The sequence below is a fragment of the Myxine glutinosa genome, chromosome 5 (assembly GCF_964187855.1).
Source record: "Myxine glutinosa chromosome 5, kmMyxGlut1.1, whole genome shotgun sequence".
NCBI lineage: Eukaryota > Metazoa > Chordata > Myxini > Myxiniformes > Myxinidae > Myxine > Myxine glutinosa.
The window spans coordinates 13,783,284-13,810,256 of NC_136265.1; the positions used below are offsets into that span (position 1 = coordinate 13,783,284).

The following is a 26,973-nucleotide window of genomic DNA, read 5'->3' on the forward strand; positions in this document are numbered from 1 at the left end:
GCGGGCACACAAATGCGAACACCTGCACACTCCCCTCGGGCCCAAAATGAACAAATCCGTGAGTGGGGGAAGGAGGACAAGCAAGTAGCGGGGCAAGATCGCAAGGGTACACAGCAAAACAAGGCAATGCAGAGTGAGGTGCGCTGGAGAACGAGTGGAGAAAGCTCGTCGCTAGCGTACGTTCCCCCCCTGTCACCTAATCTACCCTTGCCCCTACCCCGTATTTACAAAATCTACACATTTACAAATTCTGTCTCTATTGTCTTGTCTTCCCCATATCTCCCCTAATCCAAATTCGTCAACAATCCCTCTAAACCAAATTTGCCACCAATCAATTCCTCATCAATCCCTCCTAAGGAGGAAGAGATGGAACATAAACACAATGTTACCCCCACGTCATGATGCGTCTTACATACCAGACATTTGCACAAACCGGTGGTGTGGAGTCCTGTCACCTTGGTGAGTGGATGCGGATGGTGCGAAGAGACTTTCAATCCTAACTACCTTCTAAATGACTTAACACACTCTACACTACCCGGGGTCTTTCCCTGCAAAACCATTGGCCATTTTACACTATGTGGTTCTAAAAACAAATTCCCATTGACCAAACTGTGGTGCTCACCAATTTGGGGTCTCACTCCCCCGATTCTACTCCCTGTGCCCTCGCACAATTTCCGGGCTGGGTCGTGTGGTGCTCCCAGCAGGTCCGCTCACCTGCACACCCCCGCCACTGCAGTTGCCTCCCGAGCTTACCTGCTCCTCACACTAACCTACCTGGGGAAGGCCCTCTGGCTCCCTTACCCCACTACCGCCCTCTCTGGCGTCGGCTACCTGGGTCCGTCCTCCGGATCCTTGGGCCCCATTGAACACTACTGGCTCCCAGAGCCTACATGCGGCCTCACCTGGCCGACAGACTAACAGTGGCAGAGTGCCCATTCAATCACACTCACTAACAGGCCACACGCCCAGCCAATTTACTCCACTAATGCACCCAACACAACACTTCTGTGCAACTACTCACACCACAGATGCCAATATCCAACCACAATTTACCTACTCCCTCTACCTACTTTTAAACTACCCTCCCCGGGTACTCGTGAAGCGGTTCATCCTGTCCCCACTCACCCTTTCGCACCATACACTCCACTCCACGTATTCCACACTACTCACTCCACACCATCCATTCCATACTCCATTTATTCCATGCCATCTATTTCATGCAACCATTCTCCATTCACCTGTACTTCACTTGCACACCTTGCAAGCCAACACACCTGGTGGCACTTGCACCCTCCTTTCCTCCAGGACCATTCACTCAATATCATGCCAATCATCATGCTCACCACAAACACATAGCATCATCTAAGCTGACTACTCCCTTCTGAAACTCGTGCTCCCAGTCTTCCCTTACACTATGCACTCCCTCGTCGTTATCAACCATCTAACCTATTCTACGTCCCCTCTACAGGTATCATGTCGCTACTTAAATCTACAGTTACCTATGGTCATTTCTAAATCCTAACATTATCCAAGCCCTCCCTGGCTAGGTTTTCACCGCCATACCCCATAAAACTATAGCTCCTTTGCCCCAAAATACGATGTGAGGGATGGTAAATCTACCATCCCTCTACACCATACACCATTTGCCATCATCACTATTGCTAATCCAGTCACTACTCTGAGCCTCTCGGTACGTCAATGCATTTTCAAAGCTCGGCTTCGCAAAGCCACGCGATGCATGCGGGTGGTCTGTCTTCTACAGGTTGGGTCCGTCCGGCATTCGGATTCAGGGGAGGAGGTTTGCTCGGGCCAAGGTTCAAGGCACCATCCCTACGCAAGGCCTTGCGCTGCCAAGCGCGATGGCCCAGCCTTGCCCGGGTGGAGCACCGCCACCACAAGGGGGTGCCGCACCGGCCCCTCCTACCTCCCCTCGAACGGGGCCGCCCGCTTTGCCTGGCAAAGCGCGGACTCGACCGTGCAGGGCGGAGCCCGGCCCGAATCGTGCACGGCGGAGCCCGGCCCGAATCGTGCACGGCGCTCCGAGCAGGAGTAACGCGACACCGATCCCCGCTGGCTCCCGCAGCACACAACGAACACCACGCACCGAGAGCTCGCGTCGGCTAAACGCCGGCCTGAACGCTGTCCCGGTTAACGTCGATGCTCGGATTGCATTCTCACACGCATACGCGACCCCTTTTACACTCACACATCCAGGTGTCTCCATACACTCCATTATTGCACTTTCTCTTGCCTTCTCTTTCGCTCCACACTCAGGTGCACACCACTCGCTGCTCGCACACTCCATCTTCACGCACACCTCCATTACACACCTCTCCTCCGTAACACTCGTGGGTGTACACTCGCACATACCCACTCAGCGCACACCTACCCACGGGTGTGCAATCCCCTATCGCACACCCAGCACACGCTCCACCACCAACTCAGGTGTGCATCCCCGTACACTCTCTCCATCCATCTCACTCTCCGTGTCACAATCACACTGTCGTGCATTCATTCTCACTCACTGTAACACACTCGCGCTCCGGCGCCATCCGCACACGCGCGCCGTTCACCTTCACACACCTTTTCCTCACACGCGCGCCATTCGTACCGCAGCACACCAACGACCTTCCACCAACGCCCGGGTGCTTTGGCGATCCCAAGCGCGAAAATTCTTTTCGCGACAAACACTTTGCCGAAAAATCTCTTCGCCCCATATACCAACCGACTCACCTTGGCGCCTCTTCTTCCTCCTCGCTCCAACACCTGCAAATCTTTATAAGGATTAAGCACGGCATCATGATGCGAATACAGACTTTGTGCATTTTCCATTCCCTCCTCCTGCCAGTGGTTTTCTAAGTCCGGCGTCTTTCCAATTTCCACTATTGGTTCGGTTCCTTTTCCAATTCTAATTTCTTTTTCCACCACTGCACATGAATTTGCCCTGTCCAATTCGGCGGCCGTCGGGTTTTTCACACCCCGAGTCGCGATTTCTATCCCGGTCCACCCGGCTGTGCCTTGCTCCAACTCGCTTCCCCCGCGCTCCTCGAGTCGCGCTACCTCGTCGTGCACAAATGCGACCCCCTCGCCCAACCCGCGGTTAACCTCCTTCTCACACTTTCTTACTTCATACCGGGCTTGCCCCCTCGTCAACCCCTCATTGATTTCTCGGGCTCGGCCATTTACGTCCTCCAATTTGCTTCCTAGCCCCCCAAATTTACTGTCTAATCGCTCCCCCATTCTATCTTCCAAATTACTCACCCCGTCTCTCAATCCCCCGATTTGGTTTTCTAATCCCCCAAATTTGCTGTCTTAACTTCCCAATTTGGCTTCCCAATTGCTCACTATTCCTTTCCAATCATTTGTTCCATTTCTCTGCTGGATTTTTCAGCCATTTTTGCCATATACCCCATCATCTGCGCCATGAAAAGGTCCATATTCACTGGCGCCGCGGGCTCGGCTACCGCAGCCATGTGCGCGGCGCTGCCATTTTGTGCTGCCGCGACCACGTGCGAGGTGCCACCATTTTGCGCGCCTGCAACCCCCTCTACCACACCTTCTTCAACCTCCTCTTCCATTATTCCCACCTCTTCCCTGGGGTCCTGGGTCAATTCTACCTCCTCATTCTCCCCTACCGGCATCCAATCGCCTTGACTATCCATGGCACGACTATAATTTGGTTGTTAATAATAAATTTCGGCCGCTCCTAATTTTGACCAATTTTTTTTTTTTATGTTATAAGAAATTTGGTTCGGGTCCTATCCCACTCCTGACACCAATTGTTGCAGATCTCGGGTTACGGCACTCCCCTTACCGAGGGGGGGGGGGTCAATCCCCTCGTCTATTAAGCTGGCCGTCCGAGTCCTGGAGCTATGACGTCACTTCCGGTCAGCGCTGAATAGGGTGGTAGGCCAATTGCTCCTATTACCTTATTACCAGCGCCTTCCGGTAAGCGAGGAAATGAGCCCCACCTGAGCCGCGGCTGTAATGGACACGCCGAGCGAAGCGAGCCACGACTCAGGCCGTTAACAAAGACTAGACCTGATTATAGCGGTTCTCATATCGTGCCACCGGTATTCAATTGGGAAAAGACTAAAGCGACCGGATGAGAGGAAACCCAAAGAATAAGAAGGAACACAGAATTTATTATATAACACTCAAGAGGAAACGAAAGGCAGCAAGAATATACAAAAGAAGGAAATAAAAGGACATCGGGCAACCTTATACACTCTTATATTATCACTCCCAGGACAGAACAAACACACTTACACGAAAGGATGGAATGGCAGGGCTGGTGGGAAGGAAGAGAAGGGTCCAGACAGGTGGTAGGTAGGCGTCGATGGTAGGCGGTGAGGTCCGGCTCCGACCTCGCGCTCCGGTCCACGCTCCGGGTGTTCACTCGTACCGCGGCAACGAGCGGCCGGCAGCTTCGCGTGGCGTTTAGCGTGAGCGGACAATTATATCGCGGGGGAGAAGACTGGGATGCGGCGTACGTAATAAATTGACCCTTAGCCTTCGGCCAGTTGTGCGCCTCCAATGGTCCGTGACAACGGCAAGCAGGGACTCCTTCACCACTCTCGGGTCTTCCGCGTCTGCCATCCTCTCCCGTATCACTCATCTCCCTAAGTAGTCCCACGCGCCCGCATATATTGGCCGATCGCGTATTAAGCCGCTTGCCTTTTTGGATACGCCCATCGGTGAGCTGCCTCGGCCCTCATTGGTCGTGAGGGCTCACCGGTCCGCCCCTTGATGGTGCGTTGGTGGGCCACACCTCATTCCTGGTGCTCCTCCCTTCTTCTCCAACTCTGCCACGTGGCTTATGGCGGCTTGCGGGATAGAAGACCACTCGCACTGATGTTGAAAGGAACTTTGGGGCCTACTCTTATTTATTTAATACAACGCAGATTCAACTATTGGAAGCAGATCCTTAACTAGAACACATACTAATGAAATAACTAAAGAAGAGCCTATGGTGTTCTACGTGTTGCAATATGACCTAACTAGGGTGCGACCTTTGACCTTTACACAAAAATGGGAATATTTACAGGGGATTATTTATAAGGGATTATTCCAAATATTTACAAACTGGAGGGTTCTAAAAACTGCAACAATATATACTGTATGTATGTATGTATGTGTATATATATATATATATATATATATATATATATATATATATATATTTGTGGTTTTTAGAACCCTCCACTTTGTAAATATCTGTGATATTCCCTTATAAATAATCCCCTGAAAATATTCCCATTTTTGGTGTAAAGGTCAAAGGTCGCACACTTGTTAGGCCACGAGCAACACGTAGCACACCATAGGCTTCTTCTTTAGTTATTTCATTAGTATGTTTCAGGTAAGGATCTGTTTCCAATAGTTGAATCTGCGTTGTATTAATCAAATAACCTAGGCCCCCTTCAATTATCCCCAATCTCTCTCTCTCCAAAGTGCCAATAGCACCTTCAATGGGGCTTGTCCTTCCCAATGCTGCCACAATCGTATTGCCGTCATCGCTGCCTTTTGGTTTGTTCCTGCCCGCCGCCATAAGCCACGTGGCAGAGTGGGAGAAGAAGGGAGGAGCGGCAGGAACATAGGCGTGGCCCCATCAACGCGTCACGAGGGGAGGTACCAATGAACCCTCACGACCAATCTGGGCCGAGGCGTGTTCATGAGTAGGCGGAGCGAAGCGGACGCTGCTTGATACGTGAGGCTTGTAATAAAAGCGCCGCCGCGGACTACTTCGGAAGATGCGGGGGAGATGAGCGAATGATCGGCAAACACCAAGAAAACTGCGCGAGGGAAGCCCTTTGATGAGGAACTGCGCAGAGGATCGTTTGATACGAACTGCCGTTTGGTTTTGAGAGCGTTCGGCACGCTATACGTATACAGCATTCCAGCCCCTCGCATATGTAAGGTCCGGCCACGCGCCAACGATACGCGAAGCTGCCTGCCGTTCTTCGCCCGCGGACCCGGAGCCTGGACGGATCCCATCGCCTGGAACCATCTGCCTGGACCTTCCTCCCCTACCAGCTACCATTCCGTGTGAGTCTGTCTGTTTGTCCTGGGGTCGTGATAAGTTAAGACTGTTTAGATAAGCTTGCCCTATGTCCTTTTATTTCCTTCTTCTTGTATATTCCCTTCTTTCGTTTCCTCTTTTAGTGTAGTTAATAAATCATATTTGTTCTTCCTTCACCCTTCTTATTCTTTGGTTCCTCTCATCCGATCGCTTGCGTCCTGTCCCCAATTGAGTACCTGTGGCACGATTTGGCCAACCGCTTTTAATCGGGTTTAGTCCTTTTGTTAACGGCTCGGATCGTGGATTGCTAAACCGCTCGGCAATTACCATCATATCCGCGGTTCGAGCAGGGACTCATCTCCCTGCCTTGCGGAGAGATTGGTAAAGGTATTTGGGAAACCGTTGACCAATCACCCTGGCCAATCTCACCCCGCAAAGGAGCGGGATAGTTCCAGGACCGGAGACGGCCAGCTTAACAAGACAAGGGGATTAACCCCCCCCTTGCTAACGGGAGTACTGTACTCTGAGATCCGCAACAATATAATAAGCATAAATAAATATATATAAATAAATATATATATATAAATAAATAAATAAATGTATATAAATAAATATATATACTGTATATATTGTTGAGGTTTTGAGATTGTACATGTAACATCATTAAAGGTTAAAGGTTTGCCCCCCATAGTTAGTCCACAAGCAACACGTAGGCCCACGTAGAGTATTAGTTATGTCATAGTATGTGTAAGAGTAGGCCATTTCCCTAGTGATATCTGCGTTGTGTAAAGAAATGAGCTTCGGTCCTTTTCATTTTGCGGCCACCCTCCAATTACATCATGGGCAAACTCAATCCCGCGCCCCATTTGGCATCCCTCAAGTTCGTTACGCTTTGGCTACCAGCAGCGTTCGCTGCCCTTGGTTTTGCTCGAAACTAGTCGGGTACCACGAGGTAGGCCTGAAAAGAGGGAGGAGCGCGGGGTTGGGGTGTGGCCGCGACAAGCAGCACATCAGAGGCGGTAAGAGCAACAGCCAACCAGGGCTCGGAGGGCATGGCATGATAGGGCGTGGCAAGACGCGTCTAGCAAGTTCCAGAGGGTTCCAAGGGCGTGGCAATAAAACCCTTGGCGCGAGGCCCCCACCTCAATTATGAGGAGGGAGAGGCGCTTGAACAGAGTCGAGTCTGGAGTTATGAGAAGGGAGAGGCAGGCGCTCGAGTTGAGAGAGAACTGTGTTGGAGAGAACTGATCCGGAGCACTCGTGTGAGGAGACCTCAGAGGATCGGCGTGCACACGACAGTGTCGAGAGCCCTTGATTGAGAAGCGCATATTGAACTATTCGCTTATTATGTACGCGGCCGCAGCCGCAAGTGTAACCGCCAAAGCCAGCCCTACCGTTCGCCCTGTAATAATCCCGTGCGCGAAAACGACACGTGGAGAGCTCCTGCCGTCTTTATCCATCTTCTTCACGGTGCGAGTTGGGGACCGGAGGAAGAGCTGCCCGGACGCCATCTCTGGACCCTCGACCTGGTCAACTGCAAACCCCGTGTGAGTGTCTGAGAGTGAACGGGCCCATTTGTCTTGGGATAAGTTAAGACTGTTTAAGGCTGCACTGTGTTTTCTTCTTCTTCTTCTTATTGTACAAAGTGTAAATAAATCGTGTTATTCCTTTCTTCCAAATTTGACCGTTTCAGTGATTTCCTCCATTGGGTAAGTGTGGCACGATTACGGACCGCTTGGATCGGGTTTAGTCATTGATAACGGCTCGGGTCACGGTTCGCTACCGCTCGGCGTATCCACCAACACCCGTGATTCGGGCGGGGCGTATTTCCTCGTTTCTGGGCAGCGTTAGTACTTAGGTAATAGCGAATTCTTAGTCCTAAAACCCGATTTAACGCTGTCCGGGAAGGACGTCATAGGTCCCGGGTCCCGTCGGCTAGTCGAAGACAAGGGGACTAATCCCCCCTTGGTAAGGGGAAAAGGCCGGCGCTGAGATCCGCAACAATATATATATATAAATATATATATATATAAATCTTCGACCGACTCCTCTCTGGCCCAGCACCCCCAGCTCTGTCTGTGCTTTGTCCCCCAAGTACTCCTACAGGTCGCACACGATTTGACTGCAACCCTCTTCTGGTGAAACTACTGTTACGTGCTCCTCCCCAAACCCCGGTCACGGTGTACCTCCGAGCACCGAAAGGAGTCACGGCAGAAAGATGTGTTATAATGTGTGTCAATGACCAATGGTGAAACCACACCAACCAATTGTTACCAAAAACAAGTATTGTATGAAGGTCACACAAGTATAACAGCACAAGTACAATATGTTTCAATTGCACCACAAAAATACCATATAATTCCTATGATGGTACCATCAGTTTCTTATTCAATAACTCACTGTGCTCCAAGTGAGCGAAAAGAACATTCCCAAAGTCACTGTCCAGGCACCAAGCCAAAGTCGATCCACGCTCCGGTGATCGCAAGAAAAATGTCGAATGGAGACCAGAATCCAAGTCGGCTGACAGTCAACGCTGCCAAAGAGGCGCAAAGGTGCACCAAAAAGGCGACTGGGAAATCACACCTTCGGGTATGAACGTTCAGCGGCTCCCAAACGGAGAACCACAAATTCCCAATCAAAATCCACGTTACACTCACAAACCAGGCCAACGGCTGGGTGCGGTGAAATGGCTGGAGCGAGGTGAAAAGGCTGGAGCGATGCGAAATGGCGGGAGCGAGGCGAAACGGTGGGAGGGCCCATACTGGAGGCGTACCTGCTCTCCAACGATTCTCTTCGGAATCAACCGCAAAACCCGACACACAGGTTTATCTGTCACAGCGATAACCACTCTGTCACAGGAATCCCTTTCCCAGGAAACCGAAAGTTCGCTCGTGACCCCCGTACGCCAGCGTCTCCTCGAGACCTCAAAGCAGCTCGGCTTTTCTTCCCGACCTCACTTGCTCCGCCTTTTTTTTTCTTCCTCCTCTTCTTCTTCCGGTTTCTCCCAATCCGGTTTCTTTTAAAACACGAATTTTTTACCTTTTGAAAACAGTTACCTCCATTTCACTTAAACGATAACAATAATAGTACATGGAACCAAAAATGCTTACAGTGGATGAAAACCACAACGACGGAAGTGACAAATCCGTAACACTACCAAAATCAAGACTCTCTGCTCACCTTCACTCCTCTTTTCTCCCGCCTCTGGAACAAACTCCCTCACTCTCTTCAATCCCACTCATCCCTCCAGGTGAGGAATCCCTCCACTCATCCCTCGCCTCCTCCCCCCCAAGCCCTCTCCCTTCCACACATCTCCCTGCTCTCAAATGTTGTGTTTGTGTGCTTCCCCTTCTCTCCCCATCTTGTTTTCCGCTCCCTCTTTTTATATATTTTGTTTGTCTGGTTGATTTGTTTGTGAAGTAAATGTTAGCTCTTTCACGAGCCTCGATTCAGTATACAAAAAAAAAGAAAAAAAAGAAGTCTTTAAAACAGCTGTTCATCACCATCTCTTATCTTCCCCCATCCAAAACCTTGATATTTTCTACCCGTTAATTCACCCCAGATCCACTTTTTTGAAATTCCAACTTCTTTCCTGGACGTCCTTGCAGTATCCATGTGTTTTATACTTCTCCCACCTCCCTCCAAGCCCTCTCCCTCCCACAGATCTCTCGATGTCCCTGCTCTCAAATGTTGTGTCTGTGTCCTTCCCCCTCTCTCCCCATCTTGTCTACCGCTCCCCATATGTTTTATGAGCCGGTTTGACTTTTTGTGTGATTATTAGCTTTCACGAGCCTCGACCTTGTATACAAAAAGAAAAAAGAATTGCATTTTTTGGTTCACATTTTGACCACACCCCAGTGGGCGGAGCCAAAACTTATATTGCTTTCGCATCTCCTTGGCATGTGATGATCATAACTACCAAGCTTGGAGAATGTTTGCACAACCCTTTAGGAGATAGCGTGACAGACTGACAGACAGAGCCGATTACAATATCCCCTCGTCTTTTTTTCCGAAGGGAGGAGATAACCAGGCCCGAGGATTCATGCACGCATTAAACGACAATTTTAACACCTGCACAATTTGTCAACATCAATGTTCACCCTCAAAGTTGTTTCATTATCCTGGGAGTTTCTGCATCGTGGTAATTAAAGTGGAAAGGAACTGGAACGACGCTTTTCTAATGCTCCAATCCACATAATACGTAGCCACAGGGAGGAAATTAATAAATGTGGAGAAGGGAATGGCATGTTATTGAGAAAAAAAAGAAGGGAAAGTTAAGGTGTGGAACGGAAGTTGTGAGAAGGAATCCTGCCTTGCTCCATTTTGACACACCAGAGACCGATTGAAGAGAATGTGGGGGAAGGGGAGAGGGGGAAACAAACAAAAAAACTGCCGATGGCATCCAAGGTCAACTCCACACATGGCTTACTAACTTCCTCTATTCTCATAGCCAATGGTGTGGCACTCAACAGAATCCTCCTCTTCTAGCATGGCGCTGGCTTAATGGTTAAGGCGGCTGGCTAAAGATGTTAGGGTCTTGAGTTTGAACCTTTGCCGTGTCTTTGAATAACACCAGGTGTGTTAACTCATCCTACAACCCGAGGTCGGTAAAATGAGTACCCGTTTACTGGAAACAGGGGACGCTGCATCAGTAGTACAGCTGTGCTACCAGCAATGATGTAACCAGCAGCAACAGGCTGCATACGAAATGATGATCTCTCACTGTCAAGGCTGGAATGTCCCAAGGCAGAGTTCCTGATATTCATCAATGATCTCTCTGACTCTCTGGAAAATATCTATTTGCTGATAACTCGATTCTCTGCCGTGACAACCTTCATACTTCAGACAAGTGGGCTGCAGCTTCTTCCCTCTCTTCAGACCTTCAAAAATATCACAAGCTGGTGAAACACTTGGAATATGTCTTACAATCCAGACAACTCTCACTATCTTTCTCCGAAAGGACCATCTGGCAAATCGTCCCATCTACGTTCTCAACAATCCTCTTGAGGAAGCTCAGTCATTCAAACTCCTTGGTATCACTCTCAGCCATAATATATCTTGGGCAAACCACATATCAAAGTTGGCCACCAAAGCCAGTGACTGACTGGGCATCCTCCGTTGTACAAATCCTTCCTTGGCACACTTGAGCTCCTATCCATCTACAAGGCCTTCACCCACAGCTTGATGGGGTATTGCTCTCCCCTCTGCAGTGGCTCCCCTGTCTCACATCTTGCTCAGCTTTATGCCGTGGAAACCAAGGCTTTCAAGATCATTGGAATCTCTCGCGATGAAGCAGAGTCTATTTTCCCCTACCCATTGCACTTCTATTGCCTTCTTTCTGGTCTTGCTCCCTCTGCCCTCACTGTATTTTGTCCTCCTCCTAGTCATCCACAGGTTTCTGCAGGGTACACATGGACCACCATCAACCACCTGGTGAAAATACCGAAATACTGTCTTCAAGACAGCAGTTCACCAACATTTCAGATAGTCCCTCATCCTAACAGCAGTTCACCATGTTTTCTACCCTTGGTAACCGCCCCGTCCTCCCTCCGCCCCCCAACTCAAATTTCCTTTTTAAAATTTTCCTTCCTGAGAGTTTGCTTCTGTATCTCTTAGCCACCCCCTGCATTTTCCCCTACCCCTCAACCTTACCTGCACATCCCTCATTGTCAATTTCCACCTGCCCTGCTGTTGGCATTTCCCACTGCTCTGTCTGCTGTTCCTTTTGTCATGTGGAGTCTTGATCCGTCCTGTGTTCTAGCTCTTCCGTGAGCCTTGACGCTGAACACAAAAAAAAAAAAAAGAGAAGGAGAGGCAGGGAGAGTAAGCGTGTCGGGTGTGGGGAGCTGAAAGAGTGGTTTATAATACCAAATGTTAGAAATGGTGCCAAGGATGAACGACATAGCGAGGAATCGGAAGCGACAGAAGCACCTTTCCCAACTCACCTCCTTTATTCACTTAATTTAGTTCTACGCCAGGAAGCACAGCTCGTACACCTCCTTCAAGGCAGTGTAAAGTTATACAAAAACCGTACAAACGTACAAAATGGGATAAACCAATGGAAGGAATTTTATATACAAGGCTGAGATACTGTATGTACAAGCTCGACAGCAGCATGGACGGAAAAATAAATAGGTGTGTTCAGCGATCCAGATTCAAAATGCTTGAACGTACGCTGCGGGTTCCCAATCAAAAGATAGCGTGAGAGCGGTGATGCCAACACATCAGTAGGAAAGCACATCGTTACGCCATCAGGTTGTGCGATTCCTAACGAAGGAAGTACGTCGAAGGGCTCGATCGGCCGTGGACCGGCAGGACACCGTGCGACCAGAGGGTCCGAGAAATCGCTTTGCTCCGACATCGACCGGGCGGCTCCTGCAGAACTTGCACCAATTGTCAATCAGCATGGATAAGTGTGCGATCCCAACGCGTACTTCAAATGCTTTAGCCGTGGTCGTCCTTTTGGGACCAAGAGAAAATAAACAACAGAGCGAAAAAATAATCTCCAGGACGACTAAAATTTCGGATGTAGGGAAAAGTTACATTTGGCGCAACAAACGATTCACATTTCTCAAAAATGCTACGAGTATTGGGGGAAATAAATAAATAAAAGCAAATGCAAGATCGCTTGGTTGATGTCGCACGAATCGGGCAAATGTGGCGGATTTGCGGTGGATCTTCGAAACAAACGCGCTCGTGCGTCCATTCGCCGTTTGTGGACCAGAATGATAATGCTGAAAATAGTTTTGCCACCAAGAAAGGGTTGCGCAGTCATCTGCAAAATCATTGGTGGAAATCGTCTTGGCCACAACAATCAACGTTGGAAGAAGGCCTTTGTCCAGAAGTAAGAAAATCGATGAGCAACGTTCATCTCAAAGGAGTGAATGCCACCTGCCCTGCTGGAGACTGAAAGCAAACGCCGGTACATTTAACCTGATCACATTCGGTTGAGGTACTGAGATAATCAAACACGCATCAAACATAAACAAGAGCACATCAAACGTCCGGTCCAGCGTACTCTCGCAGAGGTTGTACCAAATTCTGATCCAGCAGCGTCTTGTTAGCCGATCTCCGAAAAGCTTGGCAAGAGCAGGTGGAAGCTCACAGTGAACTGCGGGGTGGAGGTTGAAGCTCCCCTGGACACGGCGGAGGCTCTGCGGCGGCCACGTCGCGTACGGGAGTGGTGTGAGCGGCCGAAACGGCTCGTGCCAGGTCCGTGAATCGAGATACGTAGTCCACGCTGCTCTCGCTCATCATGCAGGCCAGCTGGGTGTCCACCTGGGTGCGAGAAACAGAAGTGCTCGCTCGTGCTGAACATCGAGGGCTCGATCAATTTGAAACCAAACGAGCCGAGCGGTCTAAAAGCCGACTACGTAGTGATCATAAACAAAAGGAAATGAAATGCCGGTGTAAAGCTTCTCTTTGCAGTCATCAACGGACCTCGGCCCCATCTGCAAGGTATCGCGTAGAGAGGAAGAGGTCGTGAGGGTTTCCGTCGTGGGCCGATACGGGAGGCACCGCCGCGGGTGCGCCCGTAAAACTCGTAGCGCCGGCGCGTCGGCCTTTGTCCGGGGAGACCATGCCGGCTGTTGTGGCAAAACAACAACATTCAGGTCTAAAGTAAAGAACAACAACTCTTCGTCTGATATCCAACAACATAAAAGCTGCAAGTACTTAATGCAATTACAACTGCAATGTTTCAAGGCAAAAACTTGAATAAACCTCGTTGAAAACGTATCCCTGCACGTTTCCAAAAACCAAGCGCCAAAAGAACATCGATGATGAGGAACGTGTCACCCTCATGATTTCATTGGAGAGCCTGAGCTCGACAGGAGGAGGAAGAGGATTCTGGTTGCTCATTCGCTCGCACATTTGTTCAGCTAAGCTGCCTTGCAGATTGAGCAGCACATAAATGATGCAGTCCACATTTAGTTTGACGATCAATTTAGCGACACAGCCTTGTTAATATCCTGCTAAAGGCTGCTGGGGACGAATGATGTCAATGTGTAGACTGGATGTGAAACCTCAATGAATCTCCCAGAAATTGCTTTGGAGACGTCTTGCCCAAGATTGGCTGCAAAGTATCACGTGCTTTTCACAACCAATCAGGAATACCCAAACACGTGATGTCACATGGGCTTGCCTGCACAAGTTAATGGGATATTTGCCAAACTTGCAAGGATGTAAAATGGAGGGTTTGGTAATGATTAGCTAGAGTAATTAGGTGTTTTTGAACTATGCCCCTGGTTGCTGTTTATGACCCATCAGTAGAAGGGGGGAGGGGGAATGAAGGGGTGGGAGGAGTCCTAACGTGAGAGGTTTGCACACTATGTGTTCCCCCCCGCCCTGTTCTGCACTTTGTGCATTCCATTTAGCAGTCCCTGGATAAAATATTACGGCATTTTACATCTTCACGACCAATCAAATTTGCTGCTCACAGACCCCGCCCATGTCCTTGTTTCTTGAGACTGCGCCGGGTAAGGTGGTCTAATTTCATGAACTCCCTTGTTTGTTTCGGTGTATATTCTCTCACACTGGCCCCTTCCCCAAACCCCTTCCGCTCCAATTACCAAGGCTCAAAATAGATTTGAAAATTTTTCTGAGCATTACCTCGAGAGAGAGTCATTCGAAGGTTTTGATATACACGACTGGTCAAAAGTTCAAGTACACCCAACATAATGTGTTTAATGTGCAAAATGAACACAAGATGTGAGCAAAACTCTTACCAAAGATATATCTGCTTATCGACTGATAATATATTGTTGCGGATATGAGGACTGTATATTTTTTTGATTGTGTGCTTTATTATTAGGTTTACTCTTCATGAAATGGAGAGAAACCTATTATTACTGCTAGAGTTTTTCTTATTATTATTATTATTCTTCCACCCTATTTTGCACCTCCGAAAACTTCATAATTAAGTTTCTCAGCAACCGCTGGTCGGATTGACAGGAAATTTTCATCAAATGATCGGCTAGGCTCGTAGAATTTTTTAATGCTAATGATGACGTCATAGGTCACGTGGTATGGGCGCCATCTTGTAAAACACCTTCAACTTTGCCCCTCTGTATCTCCGAAACGGCTCAATGGAAAAATTTGAGGAATGGCTCATTCTAAAGAACTCTGCAATGGGAACAAAAAACATGTGTATTGAGTATATCAAAAATGCTAACGTTAAGAGGTTAGAATTCGTCAAACACAGTTTTTCTCCCCCGAAAAAGAGATTTTTCCCCCAGATGCTTAGTTAAAAAAAACTCAGAATGCGAAAATTTTCGAATTCATACGTCACATGGTTCGGCCGCCATCTTGTTTTCCGTGAAAAAACACAAAAAACCCTTTTTCGCCACAACGGCTGAACGGATCGAGCCCAAACTTGGCATGCGTATTCGGATACCCATGACAAACATAAAAGTCAGCGAGCACGACGTCATCCGACACGTGGTGTCAGAGTTATGACGTTTTCAAATCTCAAACTAGAAATGGAATCACCTCCATAATTTGTGGAGGTATCGAGTGGAAACTTTACACAAATGTTCCTCATGGGGGGATGTTTAATCGTTACTTGAGACGTTTTTTTAAGTCACATGGTTTGGCCGCAATAAATAATGGAAGTTAAATTTTAAAAAGCTTGTAACTCTTGAACCACTGCATGGATCGACTTGAATTTTTAATGCAATGTAGCTCTCATCAGGTGGAACAAGTGTACAAAATTTCAAGATGATTGGATGTACGGTCGCGAAGCTAAAGTCTTTATTGTTGAAAGAAGAAGAAACACACCATTTTGTCCTCCCAGGCCACGACATCATCCGACATCAGTGCGATTGCCATTTTCAGTTTTAATTTCCTTTAAAAAACATTTTCTCTGCAATAATAGGGCCGATTGAGATAAAATTTTCACCATAGGAGGGACTCGGTCTGTAGAATATTTTAATGGTAATTATGACGTCGCAGGTCACGTGGTTCGGCCGCCATCTTGTTTTTCGTGAAAACACGAAAACCCTTTTTTCTCTGCAACGGCTGAACAGATCGAGGCCAATCTTTGCACGCAGAATCGCATGCCCATGACGAACAAAAAAGTCAGCGAGGGCGACGTCATCCGACACATGGTTTCAGAGTTATGACGGTTTAAAGCATGAACCTTTAAAACGTAGCTCCTCCCTCATTTTTGATCCAATCGAGGAGAAACTTCACAGGTCTGTTCAGCATGTCAGTCTACTAAAATGTCATTTTAGAATTTGCGATAGGTCACGTGGTTTGGCAGATATCGTTAATTAAACGATTAAAAAAAAAAAAAAGGATATCTCTTGAATCGCTTTATTGATCGACGTGAAACTTCATACTGTAGTAGAAGTCATGAAGAGTAACAAGTGTGCAAAATTTCAAGATGATTGGATGTACGGTCGCGAAGCTATAAGTCTTTATTGTTCAAAGCACGACGTTATGACGTATGAATCATGCACAGATTTATCCCATCTCGTCTTCAGTTGTCATACCCTTCCTCCCGTCCATGGTACACGGAATCTTGTGGTGAGGCTGTTGCCCAGAAACAACTTGCCTTCGTCTCCTGTAAAGCAAATCCAACGGAAGGAAATCTCATTTCCTTTCACAAAGCCCGAAACAAGTGTGTGTCCACCCTCAGGAGAGCCAGGAAACAATATCTCTCCGTTCTCAAGACCGAACTCTCTTATCTGTCTCCCTCTTCCAAATCCTGGTGGCGTCTGGTCAAATCCGTTTCTGGTGTTTGTTCCCCCTCCATCCCCTCCCTTACCTCAAACGGCTACACAGCTGACTCCGCACGTGAAAAAGCTGAATGCCTCACTCTGTGTTTGCCTCTAAATCTTGTGTCCCAAACCCATCCCTCTCTGTACCCACCATACCCAGTCGTACCCTGCGGCTCCTGGACTCCGTGTCCTTTCCTCCTGACAAGGTGGAAAAGTTTCTGTCAACCCTCGACTCTGATTCTGCAACTGGACCCGACGGCATCAGCCCACGGGTCCTAAAATCCTGCTCTGCTGCTCTATCTCACCCTCTCTCTGTTCTCTTCACCCTCTCCTTTGCTCAAGGTCAACTGCCATCTGCTTGGAAATCAGCCAACATCACCGCTTTGCACAAAAAAGGTGCAAAAACAGATCCTAGCAACTACAGACCAATCAGCCTTCTCCCAATTATCAGCAAAGTCATGGAATCCATCATTGCTTCGGATATGAAATCTTTCCTCTTCTCCAATGGCTTGATCTCTGATCATCAATTTGGTTTCAGACCAGGTCACTCTACTCTGGACATGCTGCTTCTGCTGTCTCAACAATGGATGGAGGTCCTCAATGCCAAACAGGAAATTAGAGCTGTCTCCCTCGACATATCACGTGCCTTCGACACGGTCTGGCACCCCGCTCTGCTCACCAAACTCTCCTCCTTTGGTATCCATGGAAATCTCCACGCATGGCTGGCGGACTTCCTCTCTAGTCGTCGTCAACGTGTGGCCCTGAATGGGTTTCTCACATCTCCTCTTCCTGTTCAGGCCGGAGTTCCCCAAGGCAGTGTTCTGGGCCCCGTGCTTTTTCTGGTCTTCATCAATGATCTCTCTGACTCTCTCGAAAATCCTCTCTATCTCTTTGCTGATGACTCCACTCTCTGCCGCTCCATTCCTCTTCCCTCAGATCGGCAGTCTGCTGCCTCCTCACTCTCTGAAGACCTGGACAAAATCACAGACTGGTCAAACAAGTGGAACATGTCTTTCAATCCTGACAAATCTCACACTCTTACTATGTCTCTCCGAAAAGATCGACTGGACAACCCTCCCATCTACTTTCTCAACAATCCTCTCCAAGAAGTTCTGTCGCTCAAGATTTTGGGTCTCACTATCTGCCATGATCTTTCTTGGGAAAACCACATTTCCAAGCTGGCCTCCAAAGCCAGTCGCCGACTGGGCATCCTCCGTCGTGCGAAGTCCTTCCTCGGCACACCTGAGCTCCTCACCACATACAAGGCTTTCATCCGCAGCTCAATGGAATACTGTTCTCCCCTATGGGCCGGTGCTCCTGCCTCACACCTAGCTCGGCTTCACGCTGTTGAAACCAAAGCTTTCAGAATTATTGGAATCTCCCGCGATGAAGCTATCTCTGAGGGCCTTTCACTCACTCACCGCAGGCAGGTAGGTGGTCTTTCTGTCTTCTACCGACTCCTCTCCGGCCTTGCACCCCCAGCTCTCTCTGTGCTCTGTCCCCCAAATATTCCTACAGGTCGCACAAGATCTGCCAGCAACCCTCTGATGGTTAAACTGCCGAAATCTCGGCTCTCTGCTCACCTTCACTCTTTCATTCCTCTTTTCTCCCACCTCTGGAACAAACTCCCTCACTCCCTTCAATCCCACTCCTCCCTCCAGGTCTTTAAAACAGCTGTTCACCACCATCTCTTATCTTCCCCCATCCAAAACCTTGATCTTTTCTACCCCCGCTAATTCACCCCAGATCCACCTTGTTTGAAATTCCAACTTCTTTCCTGGAAGTCCTGGCAGTGTCCATATGTTTTATACCTCTCCCACCGCCCCCTTCCCATGCCCCCCCCCCCCCCAAAGCCCTCGCCCTCTCTCAGATCTCTCGATGTCTCCATGTCTCTCGGTCCCTGCTCTCAAATGTTGTGTTTGTGTCCTTCCCCCTCTCTCCCCATCTTGTCTACCGCTCCCGATGTTATATGTTTTATGTGTCGGTTTGTCTTTCTGTGTGATTAATGTTCGCTCTTTCACGAGCCTCGATCTTGTATACAAAAAAAAAAAAAAAAAAAAAGAAGAAGAAGAAGAAACACACGATTTTGTCTTTCCATAACGTGCTCACGATAACGCGATCTCCCGCGGTCATTTGAACTTCAAAAAAAATTATAATTGCAGATTTGTCAATAGATGAGGCATATTATCAAACAAATGGAACAGATTTGCTCAAATTCTGACTATTTTTAACTCGATCGTATTTCACTGAAAGTAAGCCCATCAAGGCGCGTACGTAATACACGAAAATACAATGGCCCATTTGCGCATATGCAAACATCCATCCACATATTACGTAAGGTGCTGTGCGAGAAGGAAATGGCTGTCATGGTCGTAATTGGTCTTGAAATTTGCGCAAATAAATGCCCTACACGATGCCGTTTATTTCGTCACAATCCATCCAGCCGATCTGAAGTTATATGAAGAAATGCATTTACGTCGTGACGTCATCACGCGATTTTCGAATTCAGACGTCTTTTCGGAAATTAAATAAAGATATAAATCGAAATGAATCATGTCCGCGATCTGCGCATGCGCGGTTTTCTCAGTCGCTTTTCAGTGGCATCGCAGTGCAACCCATCTGCGCATGCTCCAGCTATTGAAAATTGGGTCGCCACGGCAAAATCCAAGATGGCCGCCACCATGTATGTCTGAACCTTGCAACCTGCATATCTTGAAAAATAAGCGAAGTAGCAACTTCTAATTTGGTGTGTGGGTGGATCTAGGCACAAGGAAGAACGCTATCGAAAATTGGGTCGCCACGTCAAAATCCAAGATGGCCGCCACCATATATATGTCTGACCTTGCAACCTGCTTATCTTGAAAAATAAGCGTGTGTGTGTGTAGGGGGGATGTGTGTATGTGTGTGTGCATGTGTGTGCGTGTGTGTGTGTGTGTGTGTGTGTGTGTGTGTGTGTGTGTGTGTGTGTGTAGGGGGGATATGTGTGTGTGTGTGTGGGGGGAGGGATGTGTGTGTGTGTGTGGGGGGGGGGGGGGGGAGGGATGTGTGTGTGTGGGTGTGTGTGTGTTTGGAAGGGTGTGCATGTGGGGGGAGGGGTGTGGGTGTGTGTGTGGGAGGGGGTAGGGGGGATGTGTGTGTGTGTGTGTGTGTGTGTGTGTGTGTGTGTGTGTGTGTCGGGGTTGTATCCAAGGGGGTTGTGTCAAAGCATGTCCAATGAAAGTGGGGTTGTATCACAAGTGGGGTTGTATCAAAAGTGGGGTTGTATCAACAGTGGGGTTGCATCAAAAGTGGGTGCGAGTAAACCGGTCATCACTGCCAGCAGTTTTAAAGTGGCAGTTCTAGTTATTATTATTATTGTTTATTCTGCGCCCCCTGCCTCCGGAGCTGTGTAAAGGTGAAAGGGCATCCCATAATTAGTCCACAAGCATACACGTCAGCCAATAATAGAATACCCCTGTTCGATAGTTATATCTTATTCTCCCATTAATTGGCTCCCATTAATTGAAGTACTCCATTGCACCAGTGAAAGAGAATAGATCCCCTTTCATTCCCATCCCCAAAATCTCCATTTCCTTTCACATCCCCTTTCGTCATTGCCAAGCCTCGATTGCCAATTACATCCCCTCCAAAACCACCATTGAACATGTGCTCGGGTCGGGGAAGAGGGGCGTGCCCGCCCGTCGTCATCAAGGGCGGAGCCAGAGGGTCGCGTGACCAACCAGGGCCGAGGTGAGCACACCGATGGGCGTGTCCTGGAGGCCGGCGGCTTGATCGCCGGAGGCGCTATAAAGGCGCGCGCGCAAGTGGCGGTCGGTGGTCAGTGGTTGCGTTGGTTGCGTTGGTTGCGTTGGGGAGTCGGTGGTGAAGAGTCGGTGGTGAGGAGTGAGTGGACCAAGAAAGAGAAAGAGTGGACCAAGAAAGAGAAAGAGTGGTTGGACCAAGAAAGAGAAAGAGTGGTTGGACCAAGAGAGAAAGAGTGGTTGGACAGGGAGACGTGCAAGAGTGTTGTTGAGTTGAGGGTTTGGACCAGACGAGTCAGACGAGTCCTGGCAAAGCAAGCGGCGGCCACAGCAGCAACAACACCCAACAGCCGCTTGGGGCCTGGACGGCGGTTTTGAGCAGGGCCGCGAAGGAACGGCGGCTGCTAAACGCGCCGATCGTGCTGCAGGACCCCCTTGGACCTTCCTCTCCCTCCAGCCATCCACCTCCTGCCTTTCCACCCTTCTTGTGTACGTGAGTTTGTTTTGTTTGTTCTGTCCCTGGGTTAATTAAGTCTGTATAAGCTAGTATTTGCACTGTGTCACCTGCGTCTTATGTGTTGTAAATAAACGTGACTGCTTTCTTTTTGCTTGTGTGTATAATAAATCCAATTACTCTTCTGTCCGTCTTCTCGTTTGATTCCTTTTCCTCTTTGCATTTCGTCGTTTTAGTCCTTTCCAGATTGGGCAGCTGCGGTGCGATACGGCCAAAGTTCTGGGTGAATCGGGTGAGTCGGGGAACAACTGTTCGGTCGCGGAGCCTTCGCTCGGCAAACAACATCCTAAACCGCGATCAGTAACAATTGGTGTCGAGGAGTGAGATTCGAGGCCCGAAGCGCGCTTAACGCGCTCAAAATTACAAGCTGCGGTGAAATTTGCTTTTGTTTTACAAAACCCGAATTTTGAAATCGCGCCATGGCTGGTCAAGGCGACGGGATGCCGGTGGGAGAGATAGACGGGGTAGAATCGACCCAGGACCTCGGGGAAATGTATGTGGATGAAAGGGAGGAGGAGAACATTGGCAATGTGGTTGAGGGGGTATCAGGCGCACAAAATGGCGCTCTCGCGCACGAGGCTTCAGGCGCGCAAAGTGGCGTCCTCGCGCACGTGGGTGTAGCGGCACCAAATTTTGCCGCGCCCGTGACCGTAGCAGCGGCCGCAGCACCAATGAACTGGGGCCTATTCATGCAGCAGATGCAGGCCTTCATGGTCAAGGCGGATGAGGAGAGGGAAGAGAACAGGGGGATGAGAAACCAAATTTTAGGAATGGGGAACCGGATGGATGCTCAGAGTGAGCAATTGGGGGTAATGAGGGACGAAGCGAGGAGTACCGGTGAGAAGTTAGACAATAATTTTGAGGGGATAGACAACGGGATAAAAGAGGTGAAAAATGGGTTAATGGGGTTAGAAAATAGGATGGAGGACAAATTGCGGGAAATAGGGGAACAATCTGCCAGGGAAATCAAACGAATGGGGAACCAGATAGAGGAGGTGCAAATCGGGTTAGAAACCAAATTGGATGCTCAGAGGGATGAATTGGGACAGATGAGGGTGGCATCTACAAAAGAGATGGAGGAGATGAAAGAGGGGATACGACGAGGTGTGAGTGAGGAGGTTTCGGGGCTACGCGAGGAGGTAAAGCGAGGTGAGAAGCGTATGGAGAAAGAGGTGAGGAATAATATGGCTAGGTTACAGGGGGGCATAGAGGGTCTGACAAAGGGAGTAGAACAGCTGACAGTCGGACAAAGGGAACTAGCGGACCAAGTGGAAAAGAACACTGCAATCATCGGGGGTTTAAAAGTGACACAAAAGGACATTAAAAACGAATTAATAGCAACACAAAAGGAATGTCAGATGGTACATGAGGGGTTGACGAAGAAGTTGGAGGAGGTGACAGAAGTAATGGAGACGAAGGACCGAGAGGTGAGGACGCACATAGAAACGATTAAGGTGGCGTTAGAGGAAGAGATAGAGGGGGCGCACCGGGAGATGAAGGAGGTAAAGGAAAAATTAGAGGAGGTGGAAGAGGGGGTGAGTGAAATTAAGAAGAGACGGAGGGAAACTAAGAGGGAGATAAAGGAGGAAGTCATGGAATATGTACAAGGTCTGTGTTCAAATCATGATGAGGTGCTCACTAACCAAATAAAAAGTTTGCAGGTGGCAGAGGAGGTGCGACGACGAGGTACGGAGGTGAGTGGCAATGTATATGATGTGAGGGGAGATTCAGTCGGCTTGGGGGGTGGTGTAGACCCGGGTGTTCGTGAGGGACCAATGGTAAGATGTATGACTGGTCCGGAGTGGATGGACAGGGGAGGTGTGCAAGGAGGTTTGGCTATGGGGAGTGAGGGGGGTGCTGGTGAGCAAGGATGTGGGGGTATGGCGTGGGTAGCGGGTTGCGGAGGGGCGACCCAGGCATCGACACCAGGAGGGGTAGTGTTTGGAGGGACGGGGGACGCGCGGGAGCCCCCCGGGAATAGCGTACTGTGGGAGCCCGAACGGGTTGGTCCCGCGTTGATCCCGCAAGGAGTGACGCGCGGGGTCCGACCTTCGGGCGCCCACAAGGTCCCACTCGCGCCGTATGACGGCAAGAGTGATTTGAGGGCGTACCTGGCGCAGTTTGAGTACGTGTGTAAAGGCAACGGTTGGAATCCGGACGAAGGTGGAGTACACCTGGTGGGGGCACTGCGCGGTGCGGCGGCGGAGGTGCTGACGGCTTTACCACCGGTTGCTCTCACCCTGCCAGCTCTCCGTGCGGCATTAATTAATCGGTTCGGCATTGAACAGCAAAGCGAGCTTGTTAAAGCCCAACTTGCGCAGCGAAAACGCAAGCCCCAGGAGACCATCGGGGAACTTGCTCACGATATTCGCCGCGCGGTCGGGATTGCACACGCGGACATGGCGGCGAGTTCCCAGGAAAGCCTGGCGCTGGATCACTTTATTCAGGCCCTTCCGGATCTGGAGCTCCGGCAACAGCTCGCCATGTGGCGCCCGCAAACCATGAGTCAGGCGGCCGATGCTGCAGCCCGTTGGGAAGCAGCGAGGCCCCTGGCCCGGGGAGGCGAGCGCCACGCAGTGGCGGTGCGTCAGATGGGGCCCGTGATGGGGGGCGGCCCCCCAAGGGGGCCCTGACCTGGAGAGCATGGTCCGGAGGTTAGTGGATCGGCGCCTGGCGGGACCTGGACCATGGCAGGCAGCCCCAGCGGTGGCACCCGGTAGTCCCCGACAGAGTACCCCAATTCGGACATACAGGGGGGGGAATTTGGAATACCGGAGGCAAGCACCTTACCAGGTGAGGTGCTATAATTGTGCTCGGATGGGTCACCGTGCATGGGAGTGTCGAGCTCCGCGCCGGGACGTTTCCCGCCAACCGATGCCCTCAACTCCGCCCCGTATAGATCGGCCTAGCCGACCTCAGACACCCCCCCGCCAGGGCCCGGGAAACTAGAACGTGCCGGGCATGCAGGGCGGTGTTCGGCAGTAGGGGATGGGGAGAAGCCCTCGTTGACGCGACAGGTCATTCATTGTGGCTGAATTGGGACGGGTAGTTTGACAATTCGGTGCAAAATTGCCGGCGTGGGGGTAGACGCTGTGGTGGACACGGGAGCCAGCGCCACGATCATCAGCCCCGTGGTCCTTAATTCGAGTGCAGACAGCTGGGGTAAAATCCAGCGTCTGGAAAATCATAGTTTGCAGTTGGCTACCGGGGCAACGGCTCCGATCATAGGGCGTGGTTTTGTGACCCTCAAGTTGGGATCGGTAAAGCAAGAGATAGAGGTTTGGGTGGCGGAGGTGTGCGACCCATGCTTAATAGGGTTGGATTTGTTGACTGCCAGCGGTTGTAAAATCGACTTGAGTCGGGGGATCCTGCGATGGGGAGTGGAAGAACTACCATTGGAGGGGGTGAGCACGGCCGAGAGGGTGGAGCTGGAGGCTCCTGAGGCCGTGACCATCCCTCCGGGGGCCGAGGCCATCGTGCCGGCCCGATGGTCAGCTCGCCCGACATGGCAGGAATCCTGCGGCCTGGTCGAACCGGTGGCAGCGCTATCCATACCTGGTTTAATCGTGGGCCGTACCCTTGTAAAAACGGACGGGCCGGTAGTGGCCGTCCGAGTAATTAATATTAGCACAGAACCACGCACTATAGTGAGGGGCACGAAGGTAGCTGGCTGCACCCCAGTTAGAGAAGTCGCGTCAGTGAGGGGCGAGAACGTCCAGCCGAGCCGGCCCCAGGGGGAGCCTTCAATAAGTTCTAGGAATTGGCCCGATCCCATTTGTGAGATGGTAAATCGTAGTAGTGTAGAGTTGGGAGGTACCCAGAGGGAGGCCTTACACAAACTGGTTGGGTCCCATTTGGACCTCTTCTCCTTGTCCACCGAGGATATTGGACGTACGGGCCTGGTGAAACATCAGATCCACACCGGTGAGGCCCGGCCTATTCGTCAGGCCGCCCGACGGCTCCCTTGGAGCAAGAGGGCGGAAGCTGACGAGCAGGTTGAAAAAATGCTCGACGCAGGTGTGATCGAGCCCTCGGGAAGTCCTTGGATGTCACCTGTTGTGCTGGTCAAAAAGAAGGATGGGACCACGCGGTTCTGCGTGGACTATCGCCAGCTAAACAACGTGACACTCAAGGACTCATATCCCCTGCCAAGGATTGATGACACCCTCGATGCCGTTGCGGGCTCAAATTGGTTCTCAACTTTGGACCTCAAGAGTGGGTATTGGCAGGTGGAGATGGATAGGGCAGGGAAGGAGAAAACGGCATTTTCCACAGGTAAGGGACTGTATCAGTTTACTGTGATGCCGTTTGGTTTGTGTAACGCCCCCGCCACCTTTGAAAGATTGATGGAACATGTACTAGGCGGCATGCCATGGCAATCATGCCTGGTGTACCTGGATGACGTCCTAGTACATGCCAAAACGTTCCCCCAGGCAGTAGCTAATTTGGACCAGGTGTTCGGGTGCCTCAGACAGGCAGGGTTGAAGCTGAACCCGAGTAAGTGCACTTTGTTTGCAAGAGAGGTGGCCTATCTAGGTCACGTGATCGGCCGCGAGGGGGTAAAAACGGACCCAGACAAAATTAAAGCGGTAGAGGAGTGGCCCGCACCACGTACCATCAAGGAGGTGCGGGGATTTTTGGGACTCTGCTCCTACTACCGGCGCTTTGTGGCGAAATTTGCGGAGTTGGCCCGTCCCCTCCACCGGCTTACGGAGAAGGGGACGCGATTTAATTGGACACGGGAGTGCCACGAGGCCTTCCAAAAATTGAAGGGGTGTCTAACATCCGCACCCCTTCTAGCTTACCCCACTAGCAACGGGGCATTTACCCTGGACACGGATGCGAGCCAGGAAGGATTGGGCGCAGTTTTGTCTCAGACACAGGAGGGCGTGGAGAGAGTGATTGGTTACTATAGTCGGGCCTTAAGTAGGCCCGAGCGAAATTATTGCGTCACTCGCAAAGAGTTATTGGCTATGCTGGCTGCCATGAACCATTTCCACCCGTACCTGTACGGGCGGAAATTTTTGGTTAGAACTGACCATTCCTCCTTGCAATGGCTCCTTCGGTTCAAGGAACCGGAGGGCCAAATTGCAAGGTGGTTGGAAAAGTTGCAGCAGTACGATTTTGATGTGGCCCATAGGGCCGGGAAGGCCCATGGTAATGCGGACGCACTCTCTCGGCGTCCTTGTCTGGGGGAAAACTGCAAATTTTGTGCGAGACACGAGGAGAGGGAGCAATTGGGCGATTCTGCCCCGATTCTCGTCGTCCGGGCAACCCGGGTGAGAGGGCCAATTTTGCCACTAACCGCGGACGAGGAATTTGGAGATTTGGCATGGAGCACGGCCCAGCAGGAGGATCCTGTCCTGGGGCCGGTGTTCAATTGGGTCAAATTGGGGCAAAGACCAAAGGGGGAAGAGGTCACCCCCCTCGGGGCGCAAACAAAGGCGTATTGGGCTCAGTGGCAGACCCTGGAGTTGAAAGGCAACATCTTATATCGCAAGTGGGTGGAGGTTCCCTCTGATAGAACTTCCTGGCTGGTGATAGTCCCTGACAAATTCAAGAACGTCATATTGCAACAGGTGCATGGTACCCGCTCCGGCGGCCATTTGGGCAGGACAAAGACAATATCTCGGGTCCGCCGGAGGTTCTATTGGGTGAATATGGGGCGCGACATACAGGACTGGTGTCGGAGATGCGACGCCTGTTCTGCCAAAAAGGGACCAGCACGGAGGATGAGGGCCCCCCTTCAATTACATCAGGTGGGGGCCCCCCTTGAGCGGGTGGCTATGGATATTCTAGGACCGCTGCCCCGCACCCGCCAAGGTAATAAGTATATCCTCGTTGTAATGGACTATTTCACCAAGTGGCCGGAGGCCTATGCCCTCCCCAACCAAGAAGCAGGGGTGGTAGCGCAGGCCTTCGTGGAAGGATTTGTATGTCGGCACGGGATTCCACAGGAGCTGCACACCGATCAGGGTC

The 26,973-nt window shown here is 50.3% G+C and overlaps 1 protein-coding gene across 5 annotated transcripts in view; it reads right to left on the minus strand.

The window, feature by feature from the left end:
* Positions 1 to 11,948: 11,948 nt before the first annotated feature.
* The window catches only part of CRAMP1 (cramped chromatin regulator 1), an 87,478-nt gene continuing 72,453 nt past the window's right edge, over positions 11,949 to 26,973 (minus strand). For all 5 annotated transcript variants that reach the window (XM_078777600.1, XM_068117791.2, XM_068117792.2 and 2 more), the window contains exons 21-22: positions 13,460 to 13,605; positions 11,949 to 13,297 (exon numbers count right to left, since the gene is read on the minus strand). In XM_078777600.1, coding sequence (XP_078633726.1) covers positions 13,121 to 13,297; positions 13,460 to 13,605 — 323 coding nt within the window. In that variant the 3' untranslated portion in view covers positions 11,949 to 13,120. The remainder of the gene's footprint in view (positions 13,298 to 13,459; positions 13,606 to 26,973) is intronic.